Source organism: Bombina bombina, chromosome 2 (assembly GCF_027579735.1).
Source record: "Bombina bombina isolate aBomBom1 chromosome 2, aBomBom1.pri, whole genome shotgun sequence".
In the NCBI taxonomy this organism is placed as follows: Eukaryota; Metazoa; Chordata; class Amphibia; order Anura; family Bombinatoridae; genus Bombina; species Bombina bombina.
The window spans coordinates 774,234,226-774,251,724 of NC_069500.1; the positions used below are offsets into that span (position 1 = coordinate 774,234,226).

Consider the following 17,499-nt stretch of genomic DNA (forward strand, 5'->3'; position numbering starts at 1 on the left):
GTTTGATGCAAAGTAATGGCACGTCAGGTAACTATCATTACAAGTACATTCAATTTGTTTTAGGAGTTTACTTACAGATGCTTTACACACAGAGTCTGCATGGAATCTGCTAAAGTTACTTTCGTTGTAGACAGGTAATCCTTTCAAGAAATCCGCCTAAAATATATAAAATAAATATAAAAACATATGTAAAATTAAAATAGGGCACTTTTTCCTTCAATTTAGGACCTGAGAATATATGTTTGTAAAGCAATATTTGGTATTGCACACATAAGACATCAGGGAAATGTGTGTGACAAGTCACTAATTTTAAGGGGCAGTCTACCTGAAATGTGTTATTGTTTAAAAAGATACCTTTATTACCCATTCCCCAGTTTTGCATAACCAACACTGTTATATTAATATACGTTTTACCTCTAAGATTATCTTGTATCTAAGCCTCTGCAGACTGCCTCATTATCTCAGTTCTTTTGAGAAACTTGCATTTTAGCCAGTCACTGCCGACTCCTAAATAACGCCATGGGAGTGAGCACAATGTTATCTATATGACACACTTTCTAACTGTGAAAAACTGTCAAAATGCACTGAGATAAGAGGTGGCATTCAACGGCTTATAAATCAGGTTATTAACCTACCTAGCTTTAGCTTTCAACGAAGAATACCATGAGAACAAAGCAAATTTGATAATAAAAGTAAATAAAAAATGTGTTTAAATTTCCATGCCCTAACACAGTAGTCAGACCAGCACTGTCCAAGTATCGCTAGGAACTGTGAGCTACTGCCAAGCCCACAAGGAATAAAGCAAACGACAAAAAGGCTGTATCTATAGCAAGTAAAAAAAAAAAAAGCCTCAGGATGCAGATTTAGGCTGTAGATTTGTTTAGTTCTGGAAAAACAAAATTTATGCTTACCTGATAAATTCCTTTCTTCTGTAGTGTGATCAGTCCACGGGTCATCATTACTTCTGGGATATTACTCCTCCCCAACAGGAAGTGCAAGAGGATTCACCCAGCAGAGCTGCATATAGCTCCTCCCCTCTACGTCACCCCCAGTCATTCGACCAAGGACCAACGAGAAAGGAGAAACCAAGGGTGTAGTGGTGACTGGAGAATAATTTAAAAAATAATTACCTGCCTTAAAAACAGGGCGGGCCGTGGACTGATCACACTACAGAAGAAAGGAATTTATCAGGTAAGCATAAATTTTGTTTTCTTCTGTTAACCTCTTAAGGACATATGACGGAATTTTTCCGTCATAAAACAATTGAACAAACTGAAAGCTGTGTCCTTAAAGGGTTAAGTGTGATCAGTCCACGGGTCATCATTACTTCTGGGATACCAATACCAAAGCAAAAGTACACGGATGACGGGAGGGATAGGCAGGCTCTTTATACAGAAGATATATACTGCCTGAAGAACCTTTCTCCCAAAAATAGCCTCTGAGGAAGCAAAATTGTCAAATTTGTAAAATTTGGAAAAAGTATGAAGCGAAGACCAAGTTGCAGCCTTGCAAATCTGTTCAACAGAGGCCTCATTCTTGAAGGCCCAAGTGGAAGCCACAGCTCTAGTAGAATGAGCTGTAATTCTTTCAGGAGGCTGCTGTCCAGCAGTCTCATAAGCTAAACGTATTATACTACGAAGCCAAAAGGAAAGAGAGGTAGCAGAAGCCTTTTGACCTCTCCTCTGACCAGAGTACACGACAAACAGAGAAGACGTTTGTTGAAATTCCTTAGTTGCCTGTAAGTAAAATTTTAGGGCACGAACTACGTCCAGATTGTGTAGTAGACGTTCCTTCTTCGAAGAAGGATTTGGACACAAAGAAGGAACAACAATCTCTTGATTGATATTCCTGTTAGTGACTACCTTAGGTAAGAACCCAGGTTTAGTACGCAGAACTACCTTATCCGAATGAAAAATCAAATAAGGAGAATCACAATGTAAGGCTGATAATTCAGAGACTCTTCGAGCCGAGGAAATAGCCATTAAAAATAGAACTTTCCAAGATAACAACTTTATATCAATGGAATGGAGGGGTTCAAACGGAACGCCCTGTAAAACGTTAAGAACAAGGTTTAAACTCCATGGCGGAGCAACAGTTTTAAACACAGGCTTAATCCTCGCCAAAGCCTGACAAAAAGCCTGAACGTCTGGCACTTCTGACAGACGTTTGTGTAACAGAATAGACAGAGCTGAGATCTGTCCCTTTAATGAACTAGCAGATAAACCCTTTTCTAAACCTTCTTGTAGAAAAGACAATATCCTAGGAATCCTAACCTTACTCCAAGAGTAACCTTTGGATTCACACCAATATAGGTATTTACGCCATATCTTATGGTAAATCCTTCTGGTAACAGGCTTCCTAGCCTGTATTAAGGTATCAATAACTGACTCAGAAAACCCACGTCTTGATAAAATCAAGCGTTCAATTTCCAAGCAGTCAGCTTCAGAGAAGTTAGATTTTGATGTTTGAAAGGACCCTGTATCAGGAGGTCCTGTTTCAGAGGTAGAGACCAAGGTGGACAGGATGACATGTCCACCAGGTCTGCATACCAAGTCCTGCGTGGCCATGCAGGTGCTATTAGAATCACTGAAGCTCTCTCCTGTTTGATTCTGGCAATCAATCGAGGAAGCATCGGGAAGGGTGGAAACACATAAGCCATCCTGAAGTCCCAAGGTGCTGTCAGGGCATCTATTAGGACTGCTCCTGGATCCGGATCCGTAACGAGGAAGCTTGGCGTTCTGTCGAGACGCCATGAGATCTATCTCTGGTTTGCCCCAACGTCGAAGTATTTGGGCAAAGACCTCCGGATGAAGTTCCCACTCCCCCGGATGAAAAGTCTGACGACTTAAGAAATCCGCCTCCCAGTTCTCCACTCCCGGGATGTGGATTGCTGACAGGTGGCAAGAGTGAGACTCTGCTCAGCGAATTATCTTTGATACTTCCATCATTGCTAGGGAGCTTCTTGTCCCTCCCTGATGGTTGATGTAAGCTACAGTCGTGATGTTGTCCGACTGAAACCTGATGAACCCCCGAGTTGTCAACTGGGGCCAAGCCAGGAGGGCATTGAGAACTGCTCTCAATTCCAGAATGTTTATTGGCAGGAGACTCTCCTCCTGACTCCATTGTCCCTGAGCCTTCAGAGAATTCCAGACGGCACCCCAACCTAGAAGGCTGGCGTCTGTTATTACAATTGTCCAGTCTGGTCTGCTGAATGGCATCCCCCTGGACAGATGTGGCCGAGAAAGCCACCATAGAAGAGAATTTCTGGTCTCTTGATCCAGATTCAGAGAAGGGGACAAGTCTGAGTAATCCCCATTCCACTGACTTAGCATGCATAGTTGCAGTGGTCTGAGGTGTAAGCGAGCAAATGGCACTATGTCCATTGCCGCTACCATTAAGCCGATTACCTCCATGCATTGAGCCACTGACGGGTGTTGAATGGAATGAAGGGTGCGGCAAGCACTTTGAAGTCTTGTTAACCTGTCCTCTGTCAGGTAAATCTTCATTTCTACAGAATCTATAAGAGTCCCCAGGAAGGGAACTCTTGTGAGTGGAACGAGTGAACTTTTCTTTTCGTTCACCTTCCATCCATGTGACCTTAGAAAAGCCAGTACTAACTCTGTATGAGACTTGGCAGTTTGAAAGCTTGAAGCTTGTATCAGAATGTCGTCTAGGTACGGAGCTACCGAAATTCCCCGCGGTCTTAGTACCGCCAGAAGAGCACCTAGAACCTTTGTGAAGATTCTTGGAGCTGTAGCCAATCCGAATGGAAGAGCTACAAACTGGAAATGCCTGTCTAGAAAGGCAAACCTTAGATACCGGTAATGATCTTTGTGAATCGGTATGTGAAGGTAAGCATCCTTTAAATCCACTGTGGTCATGTACTGACCTTCTTGGATCATGGGTAAAATTGTCCGAATAGTCTCCATTTTGAATGATGGAACTCTTAGGAATTTGTTTAGGATCTTTAAATCCAGGATTGGTCTGAAAGTTCCCTCTTTTTTGGGAACCACAAACAGATTTGAGTAAAACCCTTGTCCCTGTTCCGACCGTGGAACTGGATGGATTACTCCCATTAACAATAGTTCTTGTATGCAGCGTAGAAACGCTTCTTTCTTTGTTTGGTTTGTTGACAACCTTGACAGATGAAATCTCTCTCTTGGAGGAGAGTATTTGAAGTCCAGAAGGTATCCCTGAGATATTATCTCTAGCGCCCAGGGATCCTGGACATCTCTTGCCCAAGCCTGGGCGAAGAGAGAAAGTCTGCCCCCCACTAGATCCGATCCCGGATCGGGGGCCCTCAATTCATGCTGTTTTAGTGGCAGCAGCAGGTTTCCTGGCCTGCTTGCCCTTGTTCCAGGACTGGTTAGGTCTCCAGCCTTGTCTGTAGCGAGCACCAGATCCTTCTCGTTTTGGAGCAGAGGAAGTTGATGCTGCTCCTGCTTTGAAATTCCAAAAGGAACGAAAATTAGACTGTCTAGCCTTAGGTTTGGCTTTGTCTTGAGGCAGGGCGTGACCCTTACCTCCTGTAATGTCAGCGATAATTTCTTTCAAACCGGGCCCAAATAAGGTCTGCCCCTTGAAAGGTATATTAAGTAATTTGGACTTAGAAGTTACATCAGCTGACCAGGATTTTAGCCACAGTGCTCTGCGCGCCTGGATGGCGAATCCGGAATTCTTAGCCGTAAGTTTAGTTAAATGTACTACGGCTTCCGAAATGAATGAATTAGCTAGCTTAAGTATTCTAAGCCTGTCCGAAATGTCGTCCAGCGTAGCTGAACTAAGGTTCTCTTCTAGAGACTCAATCCAGAATGCCGCTGCAGCCGTGATCGGCGCAATGCATGCAAGGGGTTGCAATATAAAACCTTGTTGAACAAACATTTTCTTAAGGTAACCCTCTAACTTTTTATCCATTGGATCTGAAAAGGCACAGCTATCCTCTACCGGGATAGTGGTACGCTTAGCTAAAGTAGAAACTGCTCCCTCCACCTTAGGGACCGTTTGCCATAAGTCCCGTGTGGTGGTGTCTATTGGAAACATCTTTCTAAATATCGGAGGGGGTGAGAACGGCACACCGGGTCTATCCCACTCCTTAGTAATAATTTCAGTTAGTCTCTTAGGTATAGGAAAAACGTCAGTACTTGTTGGTACAGCAAAATATTTATCCAACCTACACATTTTCTCTGGTATTGCAACTGTGTTACAATCATTCAGGGCCGCTAACACCTCCCCTAGTAATACACGGAGGTTTTCCAGCTTAAATTTAAAATTTGAAATATCTGAATCCAATCTGTTTGGATCACAAACGTCAGCCGCAGAATGAAGCTCTCCGTCCTCATGTTCTGCAAGTTGTGACGCAGTATCTGACATGGCCCTAGCATTATCAGCGCACTCTGTTCTCACCCCAGAGTGATCACGCTTGCCTCTTAGTTCTGGTAATTTAGCCAAAACCTCAGTCATAACAGTAGCCATATCTTGTAATGTTATTTGTAATGGCCGCCCAGATGTACTGGGCGCCACCATATCGCGCACCTCCCGAGCGGGAGATGCAGGTACTGTCACGTGAGGCGAGTTAGTCGGCATAACTCTCCCCTCGCTGTTTGGTGAAATTTGTTCAATTTGTACAGATTGACTTTTATTTAAAGTAGCATCAATACAGTTAGTACATAAATTTCTATTGGGCTCCACTTTGGCGTTAGCACAAATAGTACAGGTCTCATCCTCTGAATCAGACATGTTTAACACACTAGCAAATAAACTTGCAACTTGGAAATATTATTCAAGTAAAATACAATGAAAAAACGTACTGTGCTTAAGAAGCACTGAAAGATATATAACAGTTGAAATCAATAAACTTTGTAAAACAAAACACAATTTAGCAAAGGCTTGTTCCCATTAGCAAAGAATAACTAACCCTGATGGCATAAAAAAGTTAAAGAATAAACGTTTTTTATCACAGTCAACTACAATCTCACAGCTCTGTTAGATTACTTCCCTCAAACAAGCTTTGAAGACCCCTGAGTTCAGTAGAGATAAACCGGAACATGCAGGAAAAAACAATGAGCTTCTGACTGAAATTTTTGATGCGTAGCAAAAGCGCCAAAAAAAGGTCCCTCCCCCTCACACACAACAGTGAGAGAGATCAGTAAATTGTCATAATTAGATCAAGCAACTGCCAAGTGGAAAAATAGTGCCCAAACATTTTATTCACCCAGTACCTCAGAAAATGAAAACGATTTTACATTCCAGCAAAAACGTTTAACATAAATTAAGAGTTATTAAAAAGCCTGTTGCTTTGCAATTAGGCTAAAGTCTTATATACACAGTGTAATTCCAGTGAAGTACCATTCCCCAGAATACTCAAATGTAAAATATACATACATGATATTATGTCGGTATGGCAGGATTTTCTCATCAATTCCATTGTCAGAAAATAAAAACTGCTACATACCTCTTTGCAGATTAAACTGCCCGCTGTCCCCTGATCTGAAGTTTACCTCTCCTCAGATGGCCGAGAAACAGCAATATGATCTTAACAACTCCGGCTAAAATCATAGTAAAAACTCTGGCAGATTCTTCTTCAAACTCTACCAGAGAAGGAATAACACACTCCGGTGCTATTAAAAAATAACAAACTTTTGATTGAAGAAATAAAACTAAATAAAATCACCATAGTCCTCTCACACATCCTATCTAGTCGTTGGGTGCAAGAGAATGACTGGGGGTGACGTAGAGGGGAGGAGCTATATGCAGCTCTGCTGGGTGAATCCTCTTGCACTTCCTGTTGGGGAGGAGTAATATCCCAGAAGTAATGATGACCCGTGGACTGATCACACTTAACAGAAGAAATATACTGAGTGTTGGATGGGCAGATCCTGGAAAAAGGGTTGTGATATTTATTTTAACCTAAACACATTTTAAGCACTTGGAAAGTGCAGCATAACTGTAAAAAGCGGACTAGAAAATATTGCCTGAACATCTCTAAGTAAAAAAAAAAAAAAGGAAGATATTTTACCTCAAAAAAGTATTCACACCCACCGTAAAAAGGCTCTAAGCAGCCAATCAGGATGGTAGTCCATAGACTTGCAACGGAGTATTCATCTGGCATGTGCAGTTTAAAGGGACAGTCTACACCAGAATTTTTATCGCTTTGCATAACCAACACAGTTATATTAATATATGTTTTACCTCTGTGATTACCTTTTATCTAACCCTCTGCAAACTGCCCCCTTATCTCAGACTTTTGACAGACATGCAGTTGTCCAATCAGTGCAGACTCCTAAATAACTCCTTGGGAGTGAGCACAATGTTATCTATAGGACACACACGAACTAGTACTGTCTAACTATGAAAAACTTTCCAAATGCTCTCAGCAAAGGGGTGGTTTTCAACTGTTTAGAAATCAGTTTGAGCCTAGCTAGGTTTAGCATCTCAAAAATACCACCAAGGGAACAAAGCAAATTTAATGATAAAAGTCAAATGGAAAAGTTATTTAAAATTGCATGCCCTATCTGAATCATGAAAGTTTCATTTTGACTAGACTGCCCTTTAAGAAAGTTTACCATGAAATCTCAAAAGATGTCAGAGAAATATGATGAGATCACAGCAAAGCATGACCTCAGCACTGTTGATGGGCTATTTTTTTTCCAGCTGAAGTATAACTGTTCACAGAGTACTTACTCTGGTGAGCTGAGGAAATGTTGAGGCAAAATATGTTCCCCTTTTTACATAGAGATGTTCAGGTGAGCTTTTTACAGTTATGCTGATTCACTTTATTATGTCCCTTTAAGTCTTCTTGTCATGTGGCAATATACACCTGAAGTAGGCTATCGAATTGTCTTTTAGTTAATAGGACATTAAACTACTAGGTATAACTACTGTAGCAGTTACAACTCACCACCCTATTGGGGTTTTTTTCTTGTGTGCCTGCACTTCTCTTTAACCCCTTAATGCATGAAAAACTCTGTGCATTGCTGTTCATTAAAGCTTTTTGAGCCAGTAATAGCGCAGTTCTTGCCGGTAGCGGCAAGACTGCACTATTACAACCTCCCTCCAGCAGGCCTCCTAGAATAGTATAGCTGTGAGACCCACACTATTAAAACATTAAACCCCATTGAAAAACCAGGGTGTGTCACTGGTCGTTTACGGGTTAAAACCATTCTCTTATCTAAACTCTTTACAAGTGCTGGTTAAAAGAGCTCTGCATTTTTACACTGGGGGCTGCCATCTTGGAATTTAAGTATACTCCCACTGTGACAGAAGTGGTGGGCATTCACAGATCAGTGCTATCGTCATCTTGACAAGCCTTATTGTTCTCTTCAGTTTGGAGTGCACAATACAGAGTGGGAGCTGTACATCTTTTTGCTCTTTATTATTCCTGAGGCCTTTTTATATTTGTTATGTAACTTTTAGGTTGTGTAAGTTAGCGCAAGGTATAGCTGTCAAAAGGCAGTAACATCACTAAGCACTCCGCTTCTGTCATAGGTAGGGTTGCCACCTCGACCATGTTCTCCTGGACACTTATGAGTTACACATGCTGCAGGGTGTGCAGAGGGGAACATGCATTGCACCCATGTACAGCACACAAATAGTGATCCTGGGCAGCACTATTCATGTTCCTCCCTGCATACCCTGTAGCATGTGTAACTCATAAGAGTCCAGGAAAACATGGCTGAGGTAGCAACCCTAGTCAAAGGGTGCAACAATACATGTGCTACATGATGGCAGTGCCCAGTCTAAAGATGCAGGGCTTAAAAGGGACATGAAACCCAAAAATGTTGTTTCATGATTCAGACAGAACATGTGATTTTAAACACCTTCTTAATTTACTTCTATTTAATTTGCCTTGTACTCTTGGTATCCTTAGTTGAAAAGCATACCTATGTAGGCTCAGGAGCAGCAATGCATTGCTGGGAGTTAGCTGCTGGTTGCTGGCTGCAGAAAAACGTCTCTTCATTGGTTAACCAGATGTGTGCAGCTAATAGTTCACAGCTGCTCATTCAACAAATGATACCAAGAGAATGAAGCAATTATATAATAGTCGTAAACTGGAAAGTTGTATAAAATCAAATACTCTGAATCAAGAAAGAAAAATCTTGGGTTTTATGTCCCTTCAACAGGCTTCTGTAATAGGTTAAAATAATAAAATGACTTTAAAGAGAGATGCAAGCACAGGAGGAAAAACATAAGCATGGTGAGTTGTAACTACGTTACTGAAGTTGTATCCAGGAGTTTAATGTGAAACCCAAAAAAATGATTTCATGATTCAGATAGATCATGCAATTTTAAACAATTTAACATATGTATTTCTACTATCTAATTTGCTTAATTCTTTCTGTATCCTCTGTTAAAGGAACAGCAGCACAATACTGGGAGCTAGCTGAAACCAACAACAAGAGGCATTTATGTGCATCCACCAATCAGCAGCTTCTGAGCCTACCTATGTATTATTTTCAACAATGGCTATACAAAGAGAACAAAATAAATTAGAGAACAGAAATAAATTGGAAAGCTATTTAAAATTGCATACTCTAGCTGAATCATGAAAGAAACAAGTTGGGTTTCATGTCCCTTTAAGATACGTAAAGCACAAATCTGATACCTTGACAGCCTTCCATAGACAAGCAATCAGCTAAAGGGGCCACTAAACCCTGTGAGACTGTTACTTTATCAGCTAACTTATAACTGTCCCTAACAGGCCTTGTAAGAACTATACAAGTGTGATTCTTAGACTAATCCTTATTTTACATACATCATTATAGCTAGCACTTATTAAGTGTTTAATGTCCCACTAAAGTTGTTAATTACTTAATTTAACCATTACAGAACTGCCATTGTACATATACTTCTACAAATATTAGATTATTTTTATTAACCCCATGACAGCAGAGCTACCTTGATACTAAATGTATATACATCCAAATTGCACCAACATATCCTTACACAGCAAATCTGCAAAAATCTTAACACCCAAACAGTTCAGATAGCCCCCTAGTTATACCCTGGAAAAAATGAATTGCAGTGATAAATATAGCAACGTTAAGTCTCCCATGCGTACAACACTATTTTGGAGGAAAAAAAAGATTCCGTTCCCTTATTAACAAATATCAAGAACCCCGCCTGTTTCTACAACATGCCTCTTTACACAACCTATATACCCCCATCTAAATTGTGCGTAATCCTGAGACGTGTTCTCTTTCAATTACCATTAACCACCAGAGAAACCAATCTACTCATGTTATTATAATCATCAAGTCACATTCTGGGCCTAACCCCGTTCAGAAAACTCATATACACACCATCTTTAGCCTTCTCACAGCTACTCCGGCCTCTCCCCTCTCACACAACCCGTACTGCAATAGGTTCCGCCCACCAACTCAATTTCTGATTCGTTGATTATTTCCTTATTTTCCACCCATTGCTTACGATAATTCCTTGCGTCTCAAATCTGTCACCAAGTACTTTAATGTGATTGGTGGACTGATCAGTCACTCAGTAATGACACTGAAATAGGCAAGGATGGTTGTCTACGTTTGGTCGCCTGCTTTTTTTACGAGTCTGATTGGCTGACAGATGGAATCAGCTGCTGGGATATGTTGGGATTTGTAGTTTTTTTACTTTACTGGCCATGTGATATAAGGTAATTGGTTTATAGGAGGAAGTTGGAACTGCAAGATTTTGACTGACGTAAAATAACTTACCAGTCTAGTTTTCTCAAATGTGTTTTCCAAGAAACAATCCAAATTGCAGTATGGAAAATTCACGGAGGTTGCTTTGGTGTCTGTGGGAGTATTTTCAGAATTCATGGATCCTATTATTAGAACCAAATGTATAGTAACAGAAGGGCCTCGTTATATTTAGTATTAATAACTACATGATTATAAAACATAACATTTACATGTAACATAGCTGCTAATAAATCAGGTTAAATTACGTATTAAAATCTAAACATGTTAAAAATGATTTTGCATGAAAAAGGGCTATTAGGAGAGATAAAACTGGGACTTGAAGGTACACACGAAAGTCAGAATTCAACATTTATGGTTCAAGCAACGTGATTTTAAGAGATTTTTCAATTTACTTCTATTTTTAAATGTACTTTATTCTCTTTGTATCATTTGATGGAAAGCATACCAAGGTAGCCCCAGGAGCAGCAATGCTCCGCTGAGAGCTAGCTGGTGATTGGTGTCTACATAAATATGCCTCTTTTCATTGGTTTGCAGATGTCTTCAGCTAGGTTCCCGTGGTGCATTGCTGTTTTGGAGCAGGCTTTAACTGACTCTTACCTTTGCAGGGATTAAGCACATAGTTCTATGCAACCAGCAGTGCAAAAAAAAAAAAAAAAAAAGCTCAACACAGTGTCTTCCTATTGTACTTGTATGTCCCTTTGAAAGCCTGATTACTCACTGTCCTCCAAGCAGATCACCCACTTTTATTGGTTGACAGTGACACACATCACACACATAAAAACAGCCTTTTTTTAATTAGTACTGGAACATTTGCATTACATAAAAACTGTAATACACATAAAATGCCCTGCTTTAGATACAACAAAGAAAATATTTGTTATACATTTGTGTTTTAACTTGAAAATGTAATGAGGAATTATAAGTGTGTATAACTTAAATCAATTTGCTAGCATACACTGCTCTGGGCTCTTATTGAGTGAGAAGGTCTGTGCTCTGGGGTAGATTTGCTATTCTACTGACCCCATGAACTGCATTTGGATTACAATTTGCCCATGCCTGTGCATAATCTGATTGCTCCAACATTACAGTACCACTTTTCCAGTTAGCCTGTTTATCATTTACTAGGTTAAGTATATATAACCAGATATAACCAGCCTTGCAGTATCTCTTGTTCCAGTTACTTTTTGCCATTAACTATGTTGACTTTATACTCTGGCCTGCAAGTAGGGTTGCCACCTCGGCCATGTTTTCCTTGACACTTATGAGTTACACATGCTGCAGAGTAAGCAGGGCGGAACATGTATTGTGCCTCTGGACATCACATAAATAGTGCTGATGAACAGCACAATACATGTTCCTCCCTGCAGCATGTGTGACTAGGGTTGCCAGCTGTGCGCTATAAAAATACCGGACAACCTATAGGTGACTAGACACGGGTTGTAGCTGGGTTCACACAATGTCCCCACAAAAGCTCAACCTTAGGCCCCACCCTTGATCCCATCACATATATTTTTCACAACTAAGCAGTCATTTTATCCCCTTGGTTGCCAGTAACACATGTACGTAGTAGTGATGTGACCCCTTTGGCTACTAGAAGTAAACACCCAGCAATGATTGAACAAACCCCATGTTTGCCTGTAACACATATAATAGAAAATGCACAGGGTAACTTCTGTTTGAGCCATATTTCTAATGCATAAAGGCCTAGAAGGCCCTTTACATTTAGCTAACAGGGGACTTTAAGTGTCCAGTATTTTTGTACAGATTGTACTGGACAGCCTGCTAAAATACCGGACACCCTATTTGTATGGTTCAGATCAGCTATAATTAATATAAAATTGATACGGACATAAAGGCTTCTAAATGTGGGGACTCTACTATTAAATAATGACAGACCTAGCACCTGTAGTTTCTTAGCTACACTGCACAATTACATATGCTAATTAGTATGGCTGCTAACCCCAGAGGTAATCACATGACATGATCCTGAGGCTCAGCTATAGCTCTGTAGATATTACCAGACCAAAGCAGTTTATGACATTTTAATAATCTATTCCCAACATATAAGCACTGGAATCTCAGGATTTATAATGGGAGTTTTGTTAGAATTTAAAGGGACAGTAAACACCTTGTAATTAGGAGACATTTCTGAGACATCCTGTTTACTGCAATTGGTTTTCAATAGAAAAACTGCACCCAATACTCACCTTATTTGGAGGAGCCAAATAAGTTTGAGTCGGCAGACAACAAGGCTAAACATTGACATTAAGTTAGCATAAAGTGAATTGTTTTGCAGTTGTTATCTATTAAAGCCAATTAGGAAAATATTTGTTGCAGAGTTAGCTCTGAAAAGTCAGCAGGATGCAGTTCCAACTCAATGTACAATTTTCAGAGCTAATTACATGAAAAGGGGCAAAATAAATAATGAGTATATTCCGAAGTTTTATTATGCATAATTAAATATCTTATGTTAAAACTACACTAATAACAGGTTAAACTGACAGTCATGGTATACTGTAATGCCTGGTTGTCATGGTAACAGTCTTAGGGGAGTGGCTTATATGATGCAGCAGTTATGTCACAAAACCAACTGACAACACAAAGCAACCACCCTCATATCTACTGCTAATTTTACTAGAGTTGCCAAACTGATCCTGCTGAGCTTCAGTATTGACTGGGCTAGACTTTACAACTATAGCTCTGTATATGTGCTGGTGAGAAGAACAGTGACTACCTCCAACACAATGCAAATGGCATCCGGTGGGAGCTGCAGGTATGAACACCAATTACTACAGGTAGTGTTACCATGATCACCCCAATTCAGTAACTGAATAATGCTAAGTCATCTTTTTATATACTGTAAAATAATTCAGATAAATTACAGAAGTAATAGATTAAACTTTGTAGCTTCCTCTGGGCACCAGTACTCTGAGACAAAACATAGCATACAAACCTTACATAATAATAATCAATATTATCTTCACACCTTTATTTAACAATAAATATAATTTATTAAATATAATTAATATAATATTTATAAATATATATTTTTAAACATATTATAGCATTATAAGTATTATAGCCATAGGACACACCAATGCCTTTCTGGGCTTCCTCTACATATCTTTATAAGACTTGCAGCTGGCAGTAAATGCTTTAAACCAGCTTTTAGGATGGTAAGAATTACTGCCTCATTAGTCTGCAAATGCTCTAAAGCAAGGACTTCTAGTAAAGGCCTAGAATATAAACCCCAATGCATTGGTCTGCAATTTATACGCTGCACACTAACTCGTACTGGGACCCTCATTAAACACTGTACTGTAAGGTGCTGCATCTGATGCAGCTGTTTTTTTTCTGCTTGAGGATGAAGAAAAAGCAACTGGGGATCTGAAATAAATTCAGATCAAACTGACCAGCAGTATTCGCTGCAAACTCACTGGTGCTGGGAACCTAATTACACACTGTACTGTAAGGTGCAGCATCTGATGCTGCTGTTTGTTCTGCTTGACCCAGATGAAGAAAAGGCATCTGGCGATCTGAAATAAATTCAGATCAGACTGATGCCCATCTGGCCAGCAGTATACGTGCTGATGGCAGATGTCCTCAAGCAGCAAACTCACTGGTGCCGGGAACCTCCTGAAACACTGTACTGTAAGGTCCAGCATCTGATGCAGCTGTTTGTTCTGCTTGACCCAGATGAAGAAAAGGCAACTGGGGATCTGAAATAAATTCAGATCAGACTGATGCCCATCTGGCCAGCAGTATACGTGCTGATGGCAGATGTCCTCACGCTGCAAACTCACTGTTGCCGGGAACCTCCTGAAACACTGTACTGTAAGGTGCAGCATCTGATGCTGCTGTTTGTTCTTCTTGACCCAGATGAAGAAAAGGCAACTGGCGATCTGAAATAAATTCAAATCAGACTGATGCCCATCTGGCCAGCAGTATACGTGCTGATGGCAGATGTCCTCACGCTGCAAACTCACTGGTGCCGGGAACCTCCTGAAACACTGTACTGTAAGGTGCAGCATCTGATGCAGCTGTTTGTTCTGCTTGACCCGGATGAAGAAAAGGCAACTGGCAATCTGAAATAAATTCAGATCAGACTGATGCCCAGCTGGCCAGCAGTATACGCGCTGACAGATTTCCTTCAAGGATTTTTATATTACTAAACTGTAAGTATCCAAGGTAAGATTTTCTAAGATTAAAAAGTTTATAAGCTCTTTGAGCAAGACATCCACATTAGATTGTAAATACAGATCCTGCTCCAAGAGCCTACAGACATGTGCAGTGAGGTCAGATCATTTCTCACATTTCTGTCACGCTTTTCCTTTACTTTCATAGAAATCTTTAGCTATAATTTGGTTCTGTATGTTTAAAGCTTTCTGTACTTTTCAAGGCTTATTGCTATAAGATATACAAATCATCTCTATGACACTAGAACTTGAATCATAACAACAACAATAAAGCATAATTACACTTACACTGCTATACTTTGAATAAATTGATATTAAATCAAATTGAATGGCTTAAATCCATTCTTACTGCACATATCTGTCTAATGTAATAATGTTAAGGATTTTGGTGAAGCGAATACAATGATATGATTAATATGTTTGCACTTATATCCTCAATGCAATGCCTTGACGTAGGGACACCAATAAGCACCTTGCAGCTGGTTTACAATTTTATCTGAGAACTGCAGCAACCTGGAACAAGGACTACTATATCTGTGAAACTAAACTTGAATGTCTACAGTCACTGTGGGACAAGTACTACTGTTGGATTTTTGAAGCAGAGAGTCCTAGTGAAGCACACGATTTGATAGGTCATGGGATGGTCCTGTACTTTATACCTCAGATTAGAAATTGAAAAAAAAACTGCATTATAAGGTACAGTGTGTCATGCACCTATGTTCTTGCATTGGATGAAAAATCCTTACAAGATGTGCATAGACTGATTCATATTTGGCAAGCAGTATAACGAAGACTGGAATACTCTATGGCAGTGGCAGGAAGATTGAAGATTTCAGAGGGACTAGTGTTATGTCACATGCTGAGTGCAGTCTTACATCAAGGATTTCTTTTATTTCTCTACACTAAGTACCCAGAGGTAAGTTCTCCTTAAATACAAGAATGTAAGCTCTTTGAGCAAAGCACTGAAACACTAGATTGTAAGCTCCTTGGAACAGGGTCTGCACTTACACCCATGGAAATCCTTTGGAGCAGGGACTCCCATTGTACCAAATAAATGTATTGTTGTTAATAGAGTGAGATAAACCCTCCATTTAATTAGTTCAGCAAGGAATAAATATACAATGCATAGAATATACAAATTATCCCACAGAGTTCTACTAATTCAAAATGCATTTTAATATGGCACCCCTTATCCTTCTGTCAGTTTAAACCAGTAGTATAGCAAACTGTGAAATACATGAGGCTTAAATAACACAGCATCAACCATAGGCAGCCTGTTTCGCTACTTTGGGACTCTTTCTCACTCAAGTCATTATGGTTGATGCTGATGTCCTCGAGCATTCCACCCTTTGCTACAGGGCTGCCCATTATATTGAAATGGATTTTGAATTGTAAGTGTTGCAATTTTGCACAGATAAGTACATTTATTTTTGCTAGGATTAATACAATGGAGGAATGAGCCCCAAATGGGCCAAACAGGCTGTCTATGGTTGGTGCTGCTGTTCTACTCAAGCATTAATTTCACGCTTTGTAAGTGTGGTTATGAAAATTAATGTAATCATCAGCAAAACTGGCATATAGCCGTAAACCTAAAATCAATGCTTGAGTCAAATAACATAGCACCTACATCATACTGAAGAGCCCCAACGAGGGCGAAACAACCTGCCTATAGTGAAAAAACACTTTGAAGTATTACAATATATTATTCCCCTGCAAGACACCACTCTTTTTGTACTGGGTTTGTATGTAAGCAGAACTATTACAGAATAATAAGGCTTCCATATATCATAAGATTCCAAATTTTGCCTGATTGCCAAGTGCCCTTGACATAGTAAAAGTGTTCCTACCTAAAACTATTAAATGGTCAGATGTTCTGCACATATCTGCAATAAATATGTTTGTATATTTAAATATGAGGACACAAAAAATAACTCTCAATGATAGCAGCAACTGGATCACCTGAAAACCTCTAGCAGTTATGTCCATGCTTAATTCAGTGCAGGCCTCCATTTACCAAGTTGCCTACAAGCTCATCATACTGTAACACACCTAGTAAAGAAGGCTTATTTACAGTATACTGAGAACTTGAAAAACAGCCCTATTAAAACTTAGAAATCAGCTATTTAGATATTTTAAATTGCTCTTTTATCTGGTGTCAGATCACAGTAATTGCCAAAGAAAGAGGATAACTACATTATTTGTTTACAAACTGAATAATAAAGTATGCATTTTTGCACATGTCTAGTAAATTATTTGCCTTGATAAAAAAAATATGTTCTAATTCTTGAGAGCATTTATTGTTAAATGTTTGCAGAACACTACAGGTTACATCGTATGGGACCTACTAAAGGGATATAAAACCCATTTTTGTTCTTTCCGGTTTCAGATAGAATATTAAAGGCAATTTTAAATGATTTTCCAATTTACTCCTATTATCAAATGTGCTTAATTCCCTTGATATACGTTGCTGAATTTACAAAACACATCAACATTTAAAAGTACAGTTACACTCATAATAACACTATCTGATACAAAAATATTAAATAAAAATATTGCATTAAAAAGTTATAAGGGCTAAAAGATATGAGGTCTCAGGTGTTCAATATAAAAAAAAA

General features: G+C 39.5%; 1 protein-coding gene across 1 annotated transcript in view; it reads right to left on the reverse strand.

The window, feature by feature from the left end:
• Nucleotides 1–10,375, reverse strand: part of DDA1 (DET1 and DDB1 associated 1) — an 82,951-nt gene extending 72,576 nt beyond the window's left edge. Inside the window, exons 1-2 of the mRNA XM_053702930.1 lie at nt 10,299–10,375; nt 76–156 (exon numbers count right to left, since the gene is read on the reverse strand). Of these exons, the coding sequence (XP_053558905.1) occupies nt 76–156; nt 10,299–10,301 (84 nt within the window). The 5' untranslated portion in view covers nt 10,302–10,375. The remainder of the gene's footprint in view (nt 1–75; nt 157–10,298) is intronic.
• Nucleotides 10,376–17,499: the final 7,124 nt, after the last annotated feature.